Source organism: Hyla sarda, chromosome 1 (genome assembly GCF_029499605.1).
Source record: "Hyla sarda isolate aHylSar1 chromosome 1, aHylSar1.hap1, whole genome shotgun sequence".
NCBI classification, from domain to species: Eukaryota; Metazoa; Chordata; class Amphibia; order Anura; family Hylidae; genus Hyla; species Hyla sarda.
In genome coordinates, this window is record NC_079189.1 from 354,901,265 (window position 1) to 354,916,813 (window position 15,549).

The 15,549-nt window shown below is 42.1% G+C and overlaps 1 protein-coding gene across 42 annotated transcripts in view; it reads left to right on the plus strand.

Annotated features, from left to right (window-relative positions):
* Window positions 1–15,549, plus strand: part of PTPRD (protein tyrosine phosphatase receptor type D) — a 1,959,121-nt gene that overhangs the window by 1,893,204 nt on the left and 50,368 nt on the right. For all 42 annotated transcript variants that reach the window (XM_056521458.1, XM_056521449.1, XM_056521479.1 and 39 more), the window contains one exon: window positions 12,330–12,453. In XM_056521458.1, coding sequence (XP_056377433.1) covers window positions 12,330–12,453 — 124 coding nt within the window. The remainder of the gene's footprint in view (window positions 1–12,329; window positions 12,454–15,549) is intronic.

Here is a 15,549-nt window from a genome sequence, read left to right on the forward strand (position 1 = left end):
TCGAAGACACTTCGGACTTCAGCGAAGAAGGACTGGACTGTGGCTGTGGCAGGATCATTGCGGTCCCAGAGCGGTGTGGCCCAAGACAAGGCCTTTCCTGAAAGAAGGCTTACTACGAACGCCACCTTAGACCGTTCTGTAGGAAACAAGTCCGACAACATCTCCATATGCAGGGAACACTGAGACAAAAATCCACGGCAGAGTTTAGAGTCCCCATCAAATTTGTCCGGCAGGGACAAGCGGAGGTTAGGAGCGGCCACTCGCTGCGGAGGAGGTGCAGGAGCTGGCGGAGGAGATGGTTGCTGCTGTAGCAGAGGCAGAAGTTGCTGTAACATGGCGGTCAACTGCGACAGCTGCTGTCCTTGTTGGGCAATCTGCTGCGATTGCTGAGCGACCACCGTGGGAAGATCAGCGAGACTTGGCAGCGGCACCTCAGCGGGATCCATGGCCGGATCTACTGTCACGATTCGGCTTCCAGGTAGTGGATCCTCTGTGTCAGCGAGGGATTGGCGTGGACCGTGCTAGTGGACCGGTTCTAAGAGGCTACTGGTTTTCACCAGAGCCCGCCGCAAAGCGGGATGGTCTTGCTGCGGCAGTAGCAACCAGGTCGTATCCACTAGCAACGGCTCTACCTCGCTGACTGCTGAGAAGGCGTGGGACAGAAGGACTAGGCAGAGGCAAGGTCAGACGTAGCAGAAGGTCGGGGGCAGGCGGCAAGGTTCGTAGTCAGGGTGGATAGCAGAAGTTCAGGAACACAGGCTTTGGACACACTAAACGCTTTCACTGGCACAAGGCAACAAGATCCGGCAAGGGAGTGCATGGGAGGAGGTCAGATATAGTCAGGGACCAGGTGGAAGCTAATTAAGCTAATTGGGCCAGGCACCAATCATTGGTGCACTGGCCCTTTAAGTCTCAGAGAGCTGGCGCGCGCGCGCCCTAGAGAGCGGAGCCGCGCGCGCCAGCACATGACAGCAGGGGACCGGGACGGGTAAGTGACCTGGGATGCGATTCGCGAGCGGGCGCGTCCCGCTGTGCGAATCGCATCCCCAACGGCCAAGACAGTGCAGCGCTCCCGGTCAGCGGGACTGACCGGGGCGCTGCAGGGAGAAAGACGCCGTGAGCGCTCCGGGGAGGAGCGGGGACCCGGAGCGCTAGGCGTAACAGATACATTCCTGGAACAAAATAACATTAATGCTTATGCAGAATTATAAAACTACATCCCTTTCCCTTATCCCCTTACATCCTTCCCTTCAATCCCCTGGTTGGACTTGATGGACGTATGTCTTTTTTCAACCATACTAACTATGTAACTATGGAACACTCGAGTCTTAGCATGATACATCCAGAGAAATCAAAGCGCACTCACCCGGGGTCGGTCGCCGTACCAAAATTCCAGCACTGGTTATACTCGGTCCATTGGGAATGTCACAGGAGATAGAGTGGGGGAGTCCTCAGACGCTGGCCACGGTCCGTATCACGCCCTATATGGATACACCTTAATAAAATGGGAATGGTTGGTGATATTAACTTCCTGTTTGTGGCACATTAGTATATGTGAGGGGGGAAACTTTGCAAGATGGGTGGTGACCATGGCGGCCATTTTGAAGTCGGCCATTTTGATTTCAACTTTTGTTTTTTCAATTGGAAGAGGGTCATGTGACACATCAACCTTATTGGGAATTTCACAAGAAAAAGAATGATGTGCTTGGTTTTAACATAACTTAATTCTTTCATGAGTTATTTACAAGTTTCTGACCTCTTATAAAATGTGTTCAATGTGACCCTCTTCTCCAACTCTTCACACACTGATAGCAACACCGCAGGAGAAATGCTAGCACAGGCTTCCAGTATCCTTAGTTTCAGGTGCAGCACATCTCGTATCTTCACAGCATAGACAATTGCCTTCAGATGACCCCAAAGATAAAAGTCTAAGGGGGTCAGATCAGGAGACCTTGGGGGCCATTCAACTGGCTCAAGATGACCAATCCACTGGAATGCTCGGACCTGGCACCCATATGTGGTGGTGCACCATCTTGCTGGAAAAACTCATGGAACGTGCCAGCTTCAGTGCATAAAGAGGGAAACACATAATCATGTAGCCATTTCGCATATCCAGTGGCCTTGAGGTTTCCATTGATGAAGAATGGCCCCACTATCTTTGTACCCATTATGCCACACCATACCATCATTTTTTGTGTTCCAACAGTCTTGGAGGGATCTATCCAATGTGGGTAAGTGTCCGACCAATAGCAGTGGTTTTGTTTGTTAACTTCACCATTCACATAAAAGTTTGCCTCATCACTGAACAAAATCTTCTGCTTAAACTGAGGGTCCTGTTCCAATTTTTGTTTTGTCCATTCTGCAGCAACCTAAAACAATAGATACTGGAAGCCTGTGCTAGCATTTCTCCTGCAGTGTTGCTATTAGTGTGTGAAGAGTGAGAGAAGAGGGTTGCATTGACAATCCAACACAAATTGAACACATTTTATAAGTGTGGAACACAAAAATTGATGGTATGGTGTGGTATAATGGGTACAAAGATAGTGGGGCCATTCTTCATCAATGGAAACCTCAAGGCCACTGGATATGTGAAATTGCTACATGATGATGTGTTTCCCTCTTTATGCACTGAAGCTGGCACGTTCCCTGAGTTTTTCCAGCAAGATGGGGCACCACCACTTTATGGGTATCAGGTCCTAGCATTCCTAGATGAACAGTTTCCTGAAAAGTGGATTGGTCATCCTGAGCCAGTTGAATGGCCCCCAAGGTCTCCTGATCTGACCCCCTTAGACTTTTATCTTTGGGGTCATCTGAAGGCAATTGTCTATGCTGTGAAGATACGAGATGTGCAGCACCTGAAACTACGGATACTGGAAGCCTGTGCTAGCATTTCTCCTGCAGTGTTGCTATCAGTGTGTGAAGAGTGGGAGAACAGGGTTGCATTGACAATCCAACACAATGGGCAGCACATTGAACACATTTTATAAGAGGTCAGAAACTTGTAAATTACTCATGAAAGAATAAAGTTATGTTAAAGGCAAGCACATCATTATTTTTCTTGTAAAATTCCCAATAAGTTTGATGTGTCACATGACCCTCTTCCAATTGAAAAAACAAAAGTTGGATTCAAAATGTCCGACTTCCAAATGGCCGCCACGGTCACCACCCATCTTGAAAAGTTTCCCCCCCCCCCTCACATATACTAATGTGCCACAAACAGGAACTTAATATCACCAACCATTCCCATTTTATTAAGGTGTATCCATATAAATGGCCCACCCTGTATAAATAATCGGTGAAGTGAAATTGAAATAGTAAAAGATAATTTAGGAAATTTGGTGGTTTTCTTTTCTACGCCATTTACCTTGTGGTTGAGCTAACATGTTAGTTTGATACTTTGGGTCGGCCTGATTACAGCAATACCATATTTGTATAGTTTCCGTCATGTTTTACTAATTTTAAAAAAATTCTGAACTTTTTCGATTTTTTTTAATTGCCATTTTTTGATCCCTGTAGCTTTTAAATAGTAAAAATAATAATTTTGCATACCAGGCTGTATGAGGGCTCATTTTTTGCGCCATAATCAGTTTTTTTGCATCGGTACCATTTTGGTATTGATCTGACTTTTTAATTGCTTTTTAACTTTTTTTTTCTGAGATATTAGAAAAATTGCAATTCTGTGGTTTGGTATTTTTTTTACATTTACGTCATTTACCGTATGGGATACATAATGTTATAGTTTAATAGTTCGTACAATTACTAAATATGTTTATTATTATTATGTTTACATGTTTTTATATAGGAAAAGGGGATGATTTGAACTTTTAACATGGAAGGGGTTAAAGGGGTTATCCACCATAAGGTGATTTTAGTACGTACCTGGACATGCTTTGGAAGGATCTGCGCTTGACTTGGAGCTAAATGGCTATGTTGCGAGATTACTTTAACACTGTGGCTAGCTGTTTCTTCCTCCCACACATCAGCCAGCCCACCCATTGAAACATAAATGAGCTGCATCCATTCAAATCAGTGTGGTTTTCAATAAGGGTGCCTACAGCTGTTGCATTAGTTGCAGATTGATCTCTCTCCAACCAAGCGATCACTCCACCCATTGAAGCAGACATGCTCTCTTTCATCAGCTGACTAGTTAGTCAGGTCTCGGCAGCATTGCAAGCTGGAAAAAATCGGAGACAACAGTAATTTTGTGTGCTGGTAAAAATAAATATTGCAGTGAAAATCACAGAAGAATTGTGAAAAAAACATCACACATAGGTACAGACACTATATTACGAACTGCTCTAACTTCACAGCCGCTGTAGCATAGTCAAATAAAAAAAATTCATGGAATACCCCTTTAATGTGTGTCTTTTAAACTTTTATTAAAACTTTTTTTTTTTTTTACACTTTATTAGACTTTTAGGAGGAATCATTAGATTCCTCATACAGATCAATAGAGTTCTGTTGAACTCCATTGATCTGTGCGCTCTGTGATCCATTGATAGAGCCTAGCCCAGCCAGACTCTATCAATGACAGAGCCACGGGACAGCAGGGAACAGAGGTAAGCCTACCTACCTCTATAGCGGATTGCCCCCTCGCGATCGCGCTGCGGGGGTGCGATCCACCCCACTAGCCCACCAGGGAGCATTCACATGTCCCTTTAGACATTAGTGGTGACCCCCGGCTACGGAAATCAGCTGGGGCTGCAGAGTATGGAGCGGGCAGGAGTCGGGAGCCCGCTCCATACAGACTGCTGAGCGCCAAGGTGCTTGTCAGGTCTGGCCCTGCTTTCCCGAAGCAGGGCTAAGGGCCAGAAAAATTCACCTGCCCGGTGCCCGGAACTGCATGTCACGGGCGATGGGTGATAGGGATTCCACATTCCTGACATCTTATCGCCTATCAAAAAGATGATTGATTGCGGGGGTCCCGCAGTTGGGAACCCCCGCGATCTCTCCTGCAGCACCCCCTGTCATCTGATGCACAGGGCGAACTTTTCTCTGTGCCTGATGATGAATGGCAGGGGCTGGAGGCTCTTGATGTCACGGCCCTTCCCCCTCGTAATGTAACGCCCCACCCCCTCAATGCAAGTATATGGGAGGGGTCGTCAAATCACGAGCCTCCAGCCTCTGCATGGCCAGTCATCAGGCACAGAGCGAAGTATGCTCTGTGCACCAGATGACAGGGGGTGCTGCAGGAGAGATCGCGGGGGTTCCCAGTGACGGGTTCCCCACGATCAGACATCTTATTCCCTATCCTTTGGATAGGGGATAAGATGTCTAGGGGTGGAGTACCCCTTTAAGGGTGTATTCACACACAACGCATATGCAATTGTGAATCCACAGTTGTAAAACCGCAGTTACAGATCCACAATTGCAGATTTTACAGCTTCAAATCCACCGCAGTCCTTGTGTGCACTCTTAGGCAATGGTCACACTGCAGAATTTCCCAGCAAAATCTGCTGGAAAAATTTTGCAAGGAAATTACGCTAAAATTACTGCACATTGGCCCTCATTTTCTATTGCAAACCCGACATGTTTTGTCGGATTGTGCGCCAGATTTTGTCGCATTGCACCAGAAATTCTGTCTGTGCCAGAATTGAAAAAACCCAGACTAACTCTCCATTTTGCTAAGAAAACCCGAAAGAGGGGCATGGCCGCTGTGATAAGGGGGTGTGGTCTCTGAAAAGGGGCATGTCCCTGACATTTTCACAAAAAAACAACATATTTACTTAGGTTTCCACATAAAATGTGGTGGATTTTAGCTGAGGAATACCAGCCAGATCAGAGCATGTGTAAAAAAAGCAAAATGAAGGGAAAGTGGAAAATGTAGGGAAACCTTAGTAAATACCGCGTAAAATAAATTGTAGGGAATTAAAACCCACAAAGAAACCTACACTCCACTATTAGTAAATCAGGGCCATTGTGTTGTGTCCATTCACAGGAAATTCCACAGCAAAAATTCTGCTTTCCAGATTCTGCAAAAGAACATTGAACCTGTCTTAAAATTTTCCAGAATTCTGGTTAGGATCCCATTGAAGTCAATTAGGCTTTAAAGGGGTACTCCCATGGAAAACTTTTCTTTTTTAAATCAACTGGAGCCAGAAAGTTAAACAGATTTGTAAATCACTTCTATTAAAAAATCTTAATCCTTCCAGTACTTTTTAGGGGAGAAATCCAAAAAGAAATGCATTTCCTGTGATGTCCTGAACACAGTGCTCTCTGCTGACCTCTGCTGACCTCTGCTGTCCATTTTAGGAACTGTCCAGAGAAGCATGTGTTTGATATGGGGATTTTCTCCAGTTCCTAAAATGGACAACAGAGGTCAGAAGAAAGCTCTGTGGTCAGGACATCACAGGAAATGCATTTCTTTTTTTGGGATTTCTCTTTAGTATACAGCCCCTAAAAAGTACTGGAAGGATTAAGATTTTTTAATAGAAGTGATTTGCAAATCTGTTTAACTTTCTGGCACCAGTTGATTTAAAAAAAAAATGTTTTCCACGGGAGTACCCCTTTAAATGTCTGCAGAATTCTGTGTTTTGAGCACACAGACATTCCACTCAAATTCTGCAAAACCACAAAAATATTGCAGCAAGAACTTTGCAGAACTGAATTTGAGGGGAATCACAGAATTTCCACATAGCCTTAAACAGTTTTTAAACTGTGCTTAAAATATCTCCCCCAGCTCAGAGCTGGTGGAGATTAAACAGAGAATGCACAGGCAGCCTGATGGGCAGGGATTTATGTAGAGGCAACAATAGAAAAAAGGCGGATATCAGCTCACCTAGTAGTCTCCAAGGTATATGGAAAGTAGCACAATACACCTGCAACAGCGGGAGCTTCGGATGGTCTCTGAGGCCAAGTCCTCAGGTGAAGCAATCAGGAAGGAGAAAAGGAAGTTCCGGCTCCCAAGGCTGGATAAAAAATTCAAGTTTATTTCTTCATATTAAAATCCAGTGCATGGGCAAACAATAAAACCAATGAAAGGAGAACAACACCAAACGCACCGATGCGTTTCGACTTAACGCTAAGTCTTAGTCATGGCAACTACAAAGCCCAGCAAGACTTCCTTTTATATCGTCATATCCCATAGGAGGGGAAGAAACGCCCATGGGTGTGTACCCACAGGTGAAGAATACAATGCAATAAAGTCCCATTGAATATCTCAACCGCAATCTAGTACTAAAAAATGAATGAAAAAATAAATATAAATCTATACACACATGACAAGGTGTAAAACATCATCAGAGATGTATCATAGCTAATATATATATATGACAGATCATGTCTATAGTTGAGTCCAGACGGGAAGCGTGAATCCATGCACAGGATCCAAAACGCCTCCCGTCTGAACAGGGACTTGCACCAATCCCCTCCTCTGCGAGGAGGATGTACTCTCTCCAGACCTGTAACTTCTATCTTGGGAACGATGCCATCGTGTTTTTCTATTATGTGTTTGGCTATGCCCGACATGGATCTATATGAAAATTGACCTGGTGAAGGTAAATTGAGATGTTCTTGTATTCTAATTTTTAATTTTCGACTGGTACATCCAATGTATTGAAGCATACATTCTAGACAGGTGATGCTGTATACAACGTGATGTGTTTGACAGTTAATGTAACTTTTGATGTTATAACTGATGTTTGTAACACATGATTTAAAGGTGTTAGAGTTAGTCATAAGCTTACAGTTATTACACCTATTTCTTCCACACTGATAACTCCCTTTGGTGGAAAGCCAGGTATTGCCCTGTGTATTATGAGCTGTGATGTCACTAGGTGACAGTTGTGCGTGTAAGTATCTGGCCTTTAAAGGAACGACTTTAACCCTGTTTGCCTGTAGAATCTTGGACATAGTAAGGTCATGATGTAAGACCGGTAGATGTTTGTAAATAATATTTCTAATTTCCGCAAACTGTTTGGAAAATGAGGTGGTGAAAGTCAAATTATTTTCTATATCTGGGTGTCTATTAGTTAATTTATTCTTAAGGTAGTACCCCAGCGGTTTGGAATTCATGATACCCTCTGCTCTTGCTATAGTATGTGCGTTGTAGCCCCTATCTCTCAGGCGTTTCCTAATGTCTTTGCATGTGTCAGAATATACGGAATCTTGTGTGGATGTGCGCCTGGCCCTGACAAATTCACCTATTGGAAGGTTTTGAATAGTTTGATGGGGATGGCAACTGGTTGCATGAAGAAGGCTATTACCTGAGCATGGTTTACGAAAAAGTTTTGTCTGAATGCAATCATTGACTGTATCACCCGTGAGTGTAACATCTATAAAATCTATATTCACGGTATTCGTGTTCATGGTGAATATTAAAGAAAAATCATTGTGATTAAGAAATTGCAAAAATTGCTGAGCTTCAATAGAAGTCCCCCGCCACACTAGGAGGAGGTCGTCTATGTATCGCCCATACCACCCTATAAGATGGTAAAAGGGGTTGGCTGGCGAAAACAAGACGACCTCCTCCCAGTAAGCCATGTAGAGATTGGCCAGAGATGGAGAAAATTTAGAGCCCATCGGGCAACCAGTAATTTGCAAATAATAGGCATTATTAAAGCAAAAGAAATTGTGTTGGAGCAGGAAGAGCATGACCTGTAAAATATATTCCTGTAAATCATAGTTATAATTGCTATATTTTTTAAGATGGTAAGATACGGCTATAACGGCCATGTCATGCGGTATGCATGTGTACAGAGCCGTAATGTCACAGGTCATCCAGCTCTCCTGGTCAGACCAATGTAGGCGTTCCATAGCCTGGAGTAGAGTTTTAGTGATACATCTCTGATGATGTTTTACACCTTGTCATGTGTGTATAGATTTATATTTATTTTTTCATTCATTTTTTTGTACTAGATTGCGGTTGAGATATTCAATGGGACTTTATTGCATTGTATTCTTCATCTGTGGATACACACCCATGGGCGTTTCTTCCCCTCCTATGGGATATGACGATATAAAAGGAAGTCTTGCTGGGCTTTGTAGTTGCCATGACTAAGACTTAGTGTTAAGTCGAAACGCGTCGGTGCGTTTGGTGTTGTTCTCCTTTCTTTGGTTTTATTGTTTGCCCATGCACTGGATTTTAATATGAAGAAATAAACTTGAATTTTTTATCCAGCCTTGGGAGCCGGGACTTCCTTTTCTCCTTCCTGATTTATGTAGAGGCGCATGTCTCTACAGAAGTCCTGCAAGCCTATTCACTGGAGGCGCATTCATTTAGCCTTCATAATTTCTCAGTAAAATCAGTTTGGAAAAATACTGTTACGTATTATCTTCTGATATACACTGCTCAGCTATAATATTAAAGCCTTAGGAACACAGTCCATTTTTGCCAATTTTCCTTTTTTGTGCTTTAGTTTTTTCCTCATCACCGCCGCACCTCTTTTTATTTTTCCATATTTTAGTGCGTTTACTCTTTTCACCGTACAGGATTATTAACATATTTTTATAGTTCAGACATTTCCACATGTGGCAATATCAAATATGTTTATTTATTTATTTAAAAAAAATTTTATTAGTAAATTAGAAAATGGGTGATTAAATTTTTTATAAATGTTTACATTTTTATAAATTTTCATAACTTTTTTTTTGTTTACATTTTTGACACCCCCACAGGGAACTATTTATAGTAATCTGTTTATTGCTATTGCATTGACATAGCACTGATTAGTGATATCAACGATTAATTTGTACAGCCTGCCAGAAGGCAGTAGCGCTGTTGCTCTACTGAATGGCAGTAGAGCGGCATGGATGAGGTAACAAGAACTTCAGCCGCTATCTTGACTCATCGGACCCTTGCAGTCATGCTACAGGTGGTCCGATGAGCCCCATCTAAGCCCCTCAGATACTTTAATATTGATGCTATCAATTTTGATCACTGCATCTGAAAGGTTAATAGCGGACATCAATGTGATTGCTGTCATTATTTATGAGGTCCAGGCTGCTGATTACAGCTGGCGCCTTGGCCCGATCATTGTGTTGGGAGACATGTACATTGCTGTGGGCTAGGGAGTAAAAAACAATGGCCTAGTATTGTGTGGGGCCCATTAAACATCCTAAATAGCACTCATGTCTGACCTGTTAAGGCATAGACTCCACAAGATCTCAACAGGCAGCTTGTGATAACTGGCACCTTTAAAGGGGTTATCCAGAAATAGAAAAACAAAACTGCAAGTTGTAATACCACACACAGTGTGAATTCGGGTAGAAAAACAGACATGGTACACATCTACAATCTTGTATAATGATCTGATTGCTTCTCAGCATAATATCAAAAACTAACAGGTTGTTAGTATACATTTTTGATCAAAAAGTACAGCCCAACCCTATATAAGCAGTAGTTAGCTGCACATGGGCCATTTCTTTCCTAGCTGCCTCCCAGTCTGACTGGGAGAGTATGGTAAGCGAGCTATTACATCCCTGTTCACACTGGTGTGGTGCTGTGCGGTGTCCGTTGCTGCCGTGGCGCCGTGTCTGCGGGGGGTGCGGCCCATGGACTGGTTTGAGTGGCATTGGGGCCGCTCTGCCGGTGGGTCGTTCCCCCCCCCCTGTGGGCATTGGCGTCGCGGCGGTGGTGGTCGCCGCCCGGTGCTGCGCCATTTTATGCTAGGGACGTTAGGGACCCACTCTGGATAGGTGGCCTTGACGTGGCGAGTGGGCTTGTACTTTTTGATCAAAAATGTATACTAACAACCTGTTAGTTTTTGATATTATGCTGAGAAGCAATCAGATCATTATACAAGATTGTAGATGTGCACCATGTCTGTTTTTCTACCCGAATTCACACTGTGATTTCTATCCCCTCCTTTTTCTTTGTTTTAACATGTGCTGCACTCTTCCCCACCCCCTCAGCCCAACCCTATATAAGCAGTAGTTAGCTGCACATGGGCCATTTCTTTCCTAGCTGCCTCCCAGTCTGACTGGGAGAGTATGGTAAGTGAGCTATTACATCCCTGTTCACACTGGTGTGGTGCTGTGCGGTGTCCGTTGCTGCCGTGGCGCCGTGTCTGCGGGGGGGGGGGGTGCGGCCCATGGACTGGTTTGAGTGGCATTGGGGCCGCTCTGCCGGTGGGTCGTTCCCCCCCCTGTGGGCATTGGCGTCGCGGCCGTGGTGGTCGCCGCCCGGTGCTGCGCCATTTTATGCTAGGGACGTTAGGGACCCACTCTGGATAGGTGGCCTTGAAGTGGCGAGTGGGCTTGTACTTTTTGATCAAAAATGTATACTAACAACCTGTTAGTTTTTGATATTATGCTGAGAAGCAATCAGATCATTATACAAGATTGTAGATGTGCACCATGTCTGTTTTTCTACCCGAATTCACAATTAATACCACACACAACCTGGGGACAAACATGGTGCTGTTTTTGAAAGCAATTAGATCTGTTTTTCTATTCCTGGATATCCCCATTTGGTTGAAAGGTATGGTCTCAATCATGTAGATTGGCTATGTTTTTTACAGCACATCCCACCAATAGGCCAGGTTCACGGTAGAATGTTGTTGCAAAATTCTGCATGAATTGATCTCAATGGGATTCTGCTGCTCTTTTTACACCAGAGAATTTCCACGTCCGCAAAAAACATTGAACATGTTCAATGTTTTTTGTGTATTCGGCAAGGAAGTACTTTGCCGTCTATGAGAGTGCATTTCTGAGCGGTCCTAGCGCTGGCATGTTCCGTGCAGACATTCCACCATATGAACATAGCCATACTCTACCAGAATGTATCTGGATGCCAGTTCAACATCATAAATTATATGTCAATAATGCAGTGTGTCAGGGCACTTTATCCTGCTTAAGACTCCACTGCCATTAGGGATACCTGTTGTCTTGAAAGGATGTATTTGGTCTTAAATGTCTAGTCCTACTCTGACCCATTCATCTAGCCATCTCAGTTTAGGCCTGGGATCCTAATGCTCATTTTTCCTGCTTCCAACACATACAATTTAAAAATGGACTAGCTGCTAGTTTATCCCTTCACTTGACATGTGTCATGAGATTATCAATGTTAGTTATTTCACCTGCCAGAGGTTTAACATTATGGCTGATCATTTAAAATCTAGAGCATACATGAAACCTAGTTTGTAAGGCTGAAAAAATAGTAGCTCAGCTCTGCCTATGTTGAACCAGAAGATGGAAAAATTTACCCCATGAAGCAGATGCCAAGTTTTCTTATCAAATTCATTTATGGCTTCAAATCTCAAGCTAAAGGAAGAATCACTCAGAAATTAAATAATATTTTTTTTTTTTAAATGTCAATGTGAGTGTTTTTGTTTTTTTATGTTCTCATTAAAATGACACACCTGTTTTATGTTCTGTTGTTTTGTTTACAGTCGATTGACCCAGGGCAACAGTTCACATGGGAGCACTCTAACCTGGAAGTTAATAAACCAAAGAACAGATATGCAAATGTAATTGCATATGATCACTCACGTGTACTGCTTTCAGCCATCGAAGGTAAGCAAATCCTTATGTAATGTGTAATGAACAGCTGCTTTACTGGGTTGGGATGGTGTCTTTTATCCTGCATTTTAGTTTGCATTTCTGAATAGTGAGCTAATGGTTAAAACTTCATGGACTCCACAGAAAGTGTTACAGCTATCTAAAAATATTATCTATTATCTCAGTATGTATTTTTTTCATCCCTATCATGACTTCACTTGGCGATTTAACTTACTGTGAAGTATTCCTTGATGAGCAGAGCACTTGCCTGGGCAGACAACACAAGATATAAAAAATCAGTCAGTATTAAATTAAAATATAAGTGCTTGTTGTATTTAGAAGAAGATTTCAAGCCACCAATCCCAGTCTTATTTGCCACAGTATATCTTTTTGTCACTGGCAGATTAGTTGCTTTGCATTCATAATAATTATATCCTTAAATAGATACATTGATGGTCTTATAGATTTGTAGTGAGCCTTCAGTGACCATAGTTTGTTTCTTTAGAGAGTTGAGGTAAAACTTTAACACTAAAGCAGATAAGCATTACGTTAAAGTATTGAATTATAATACATAAGTACACAATTGAAAAATCTACACTACGAACATTTGGGAAAATAATAAAGTAAAAGCTGAGCTTTGATTGGTGGTTATGGGATTAACCCTTAAAAAATTGCAGAATGATCATAAAATGATCCAATAAATATCAGCCATATTTATTATTATGACTGATAATAAAAGAAAATGTGTTCATTTTTGTCTCAGATGATAGTAACATATAACACAGGTGAACTTTAATTCCTAAATTGATCTGGTAAAATGAAAGCTAAGCTGTTCTTACATGTCTGACACAAAAATCAGACCCATTTTTGTCAGACCCATTTTTTAGATTCATAAATCTGGGACATAGTCTCAAGTTTGCATTATTGTTCAGAATCAGTAACTTTATGCTTGGGCTACCTAAGGGCATGTTTACATGGCTTATAATGCATGTTGTTTTGGCGCAGAAATCACACTAAACTATGCTCCTATTGACTTCAGTGGAGATGGTGTAAAAAATATGACATTTATAAATAGGAGCTTTAGGGCCAGACAGACTCCCCAAACCCCTAACCCTCCCCCTTCCCCCTCTTCCCACCTGTGCTCTTCTGCAGCTCACAGAGAGCCTTAGCACAGTGCTGCATATGGGCATGGAATATGTAAAAATGCACATGCCCTTACAGTTAAAAATTGATAATTTTCCCATACATGTAATGATTATTATATTTTACAGCATAATATTTAAAGGATTATGCCAGACAAGTGGTTAACTGCATGCAGCTGAGATGTTGCAGCAAATGGCCTCCCAATTTTGCTGGCTGTCAAAACCGTGCAGCCATTGGCTGTCGTACTTTGGATGCAGGTGCCCAATCACTCATGTAGCCTCACCCTAAGGGTGTTGTCTGCTTTAGACGTTCCTTAATCCTAAGAATGTAATGGGGTGTTTCCACTTCGGAGACCCCTTTTAAAGGGAATCTGTCATCAATGTCACCAGCACTAACCTGTTGGTACAGTCTTGTAGTGCGGGTGTCACTGATGAAAATGGTTCTTACAATGGGCCAATCTGTGGCTCTGTTTGCCCATTATCCTCCTTATTCAGGCAACCGGCTTGGTGCATGGGCTGCACTCCAGGAGCACGCTGACATCATGGTTGCTGCTTCCTCATTCCACCTGGCTGCAACAAGGCTTGAAGAAACTGCAGATGTAACATCAACTGAATAAGGAGGATACTGGGCAAATTGTGCCATGAATTGGCAATTGATAAGTATAATTTTCATCAGTGTCACTGGCACTACAAGCCTGTACCAACAGATTAGTTGATTGATTATTCCTTATCATTTTGTACCATTTAAAATGATCCAGATTGTTACATTTATGGGCAGTTTCAGAAATGTCATGTCTGAATTTTAGAATATATTCTTTACATATTAGTTTGTCTCCTGCATGCTCTGTAATGACTATCTATACTGTAGAATTACTTTCCATATTTATTTGCCTCTACTTGTTTGTAGTGATCCCTTCTCTGTGGGTAACCCTACTTTATAGATAAACACATCATAACAAGCAACATCAAATATGCTTTTAGCAATGGGTAGTCACAAATATCAATTCACACAATATATCCCTAATACATCCATACTGAGCATTCTCCGGCTGCTGTTATAAAGAACAGTTTAGCACCTTGGGGAAAAATATTGTAACTTATCCAGCAGGAAATGGTGCAAATTAAGTTATACATAATAAAACAAGTCAAGAAATGACATGTTTTCCTCAAAAGAAATTTACATATATTTCTCAGGCTGTAATAGAGTTGAGACGTTATTTAATATATTTTTGTAACACATACCTCAAAATATTAGGTTATAAATGTCCCTTGCCAGAAACGGTGCCCTGATATTATAGAGGAACCAAATTCAAGTTCTGAGAACAGATGCTGCACTGTGGAAATGTGGTACTTTTGTTGATGCATGCTTAGAAAAAAGCAGGTGTAAAATCTAATAAAAATGTATTAAATATTTTCTCATTTCCTTGCATCAGGCAAACATGACAACATTACTGCTATCTCACTCCATTATCACAAAACAAATGATCTTTGCTGTACCAGGTCATTAGTAATAGGCCAGTACTGTCGTCTGTAATCTTTGAGAACATTAGCCTCTGGAGAGGGGGCCACAACTGCTCTGTATGTAAAATAAGGGGAAGAAATGCTTAAGAGCTAAAGTTGTTATCCATTTGTATTGGATTTTCTCCAATGCAGTTTTGAGCAGTCATACTCAAAGTGTAGATTAAATAAACCTCTCTCTTTCTTTCATATTATCCATTTATTTAATGCCACTGTATTGTGTGAAGATGCCAATATATCGAAATCTAAAATACCTCTAGATTTACAAATAATTCTAAAAGGAGGTTGTGGAGAAAGAGATGGTATAATGCAAAAACAGTTGTTAAAACTTAACATTTATTAGATCCATTAAAAGATAAAGCAAGATGCACAACACAAGGATTATCACATACCAACTATGGCACAGTAGTTGTGTGGGCCACCTGGGTATCTCCCAGATCCTTAGGAAGAT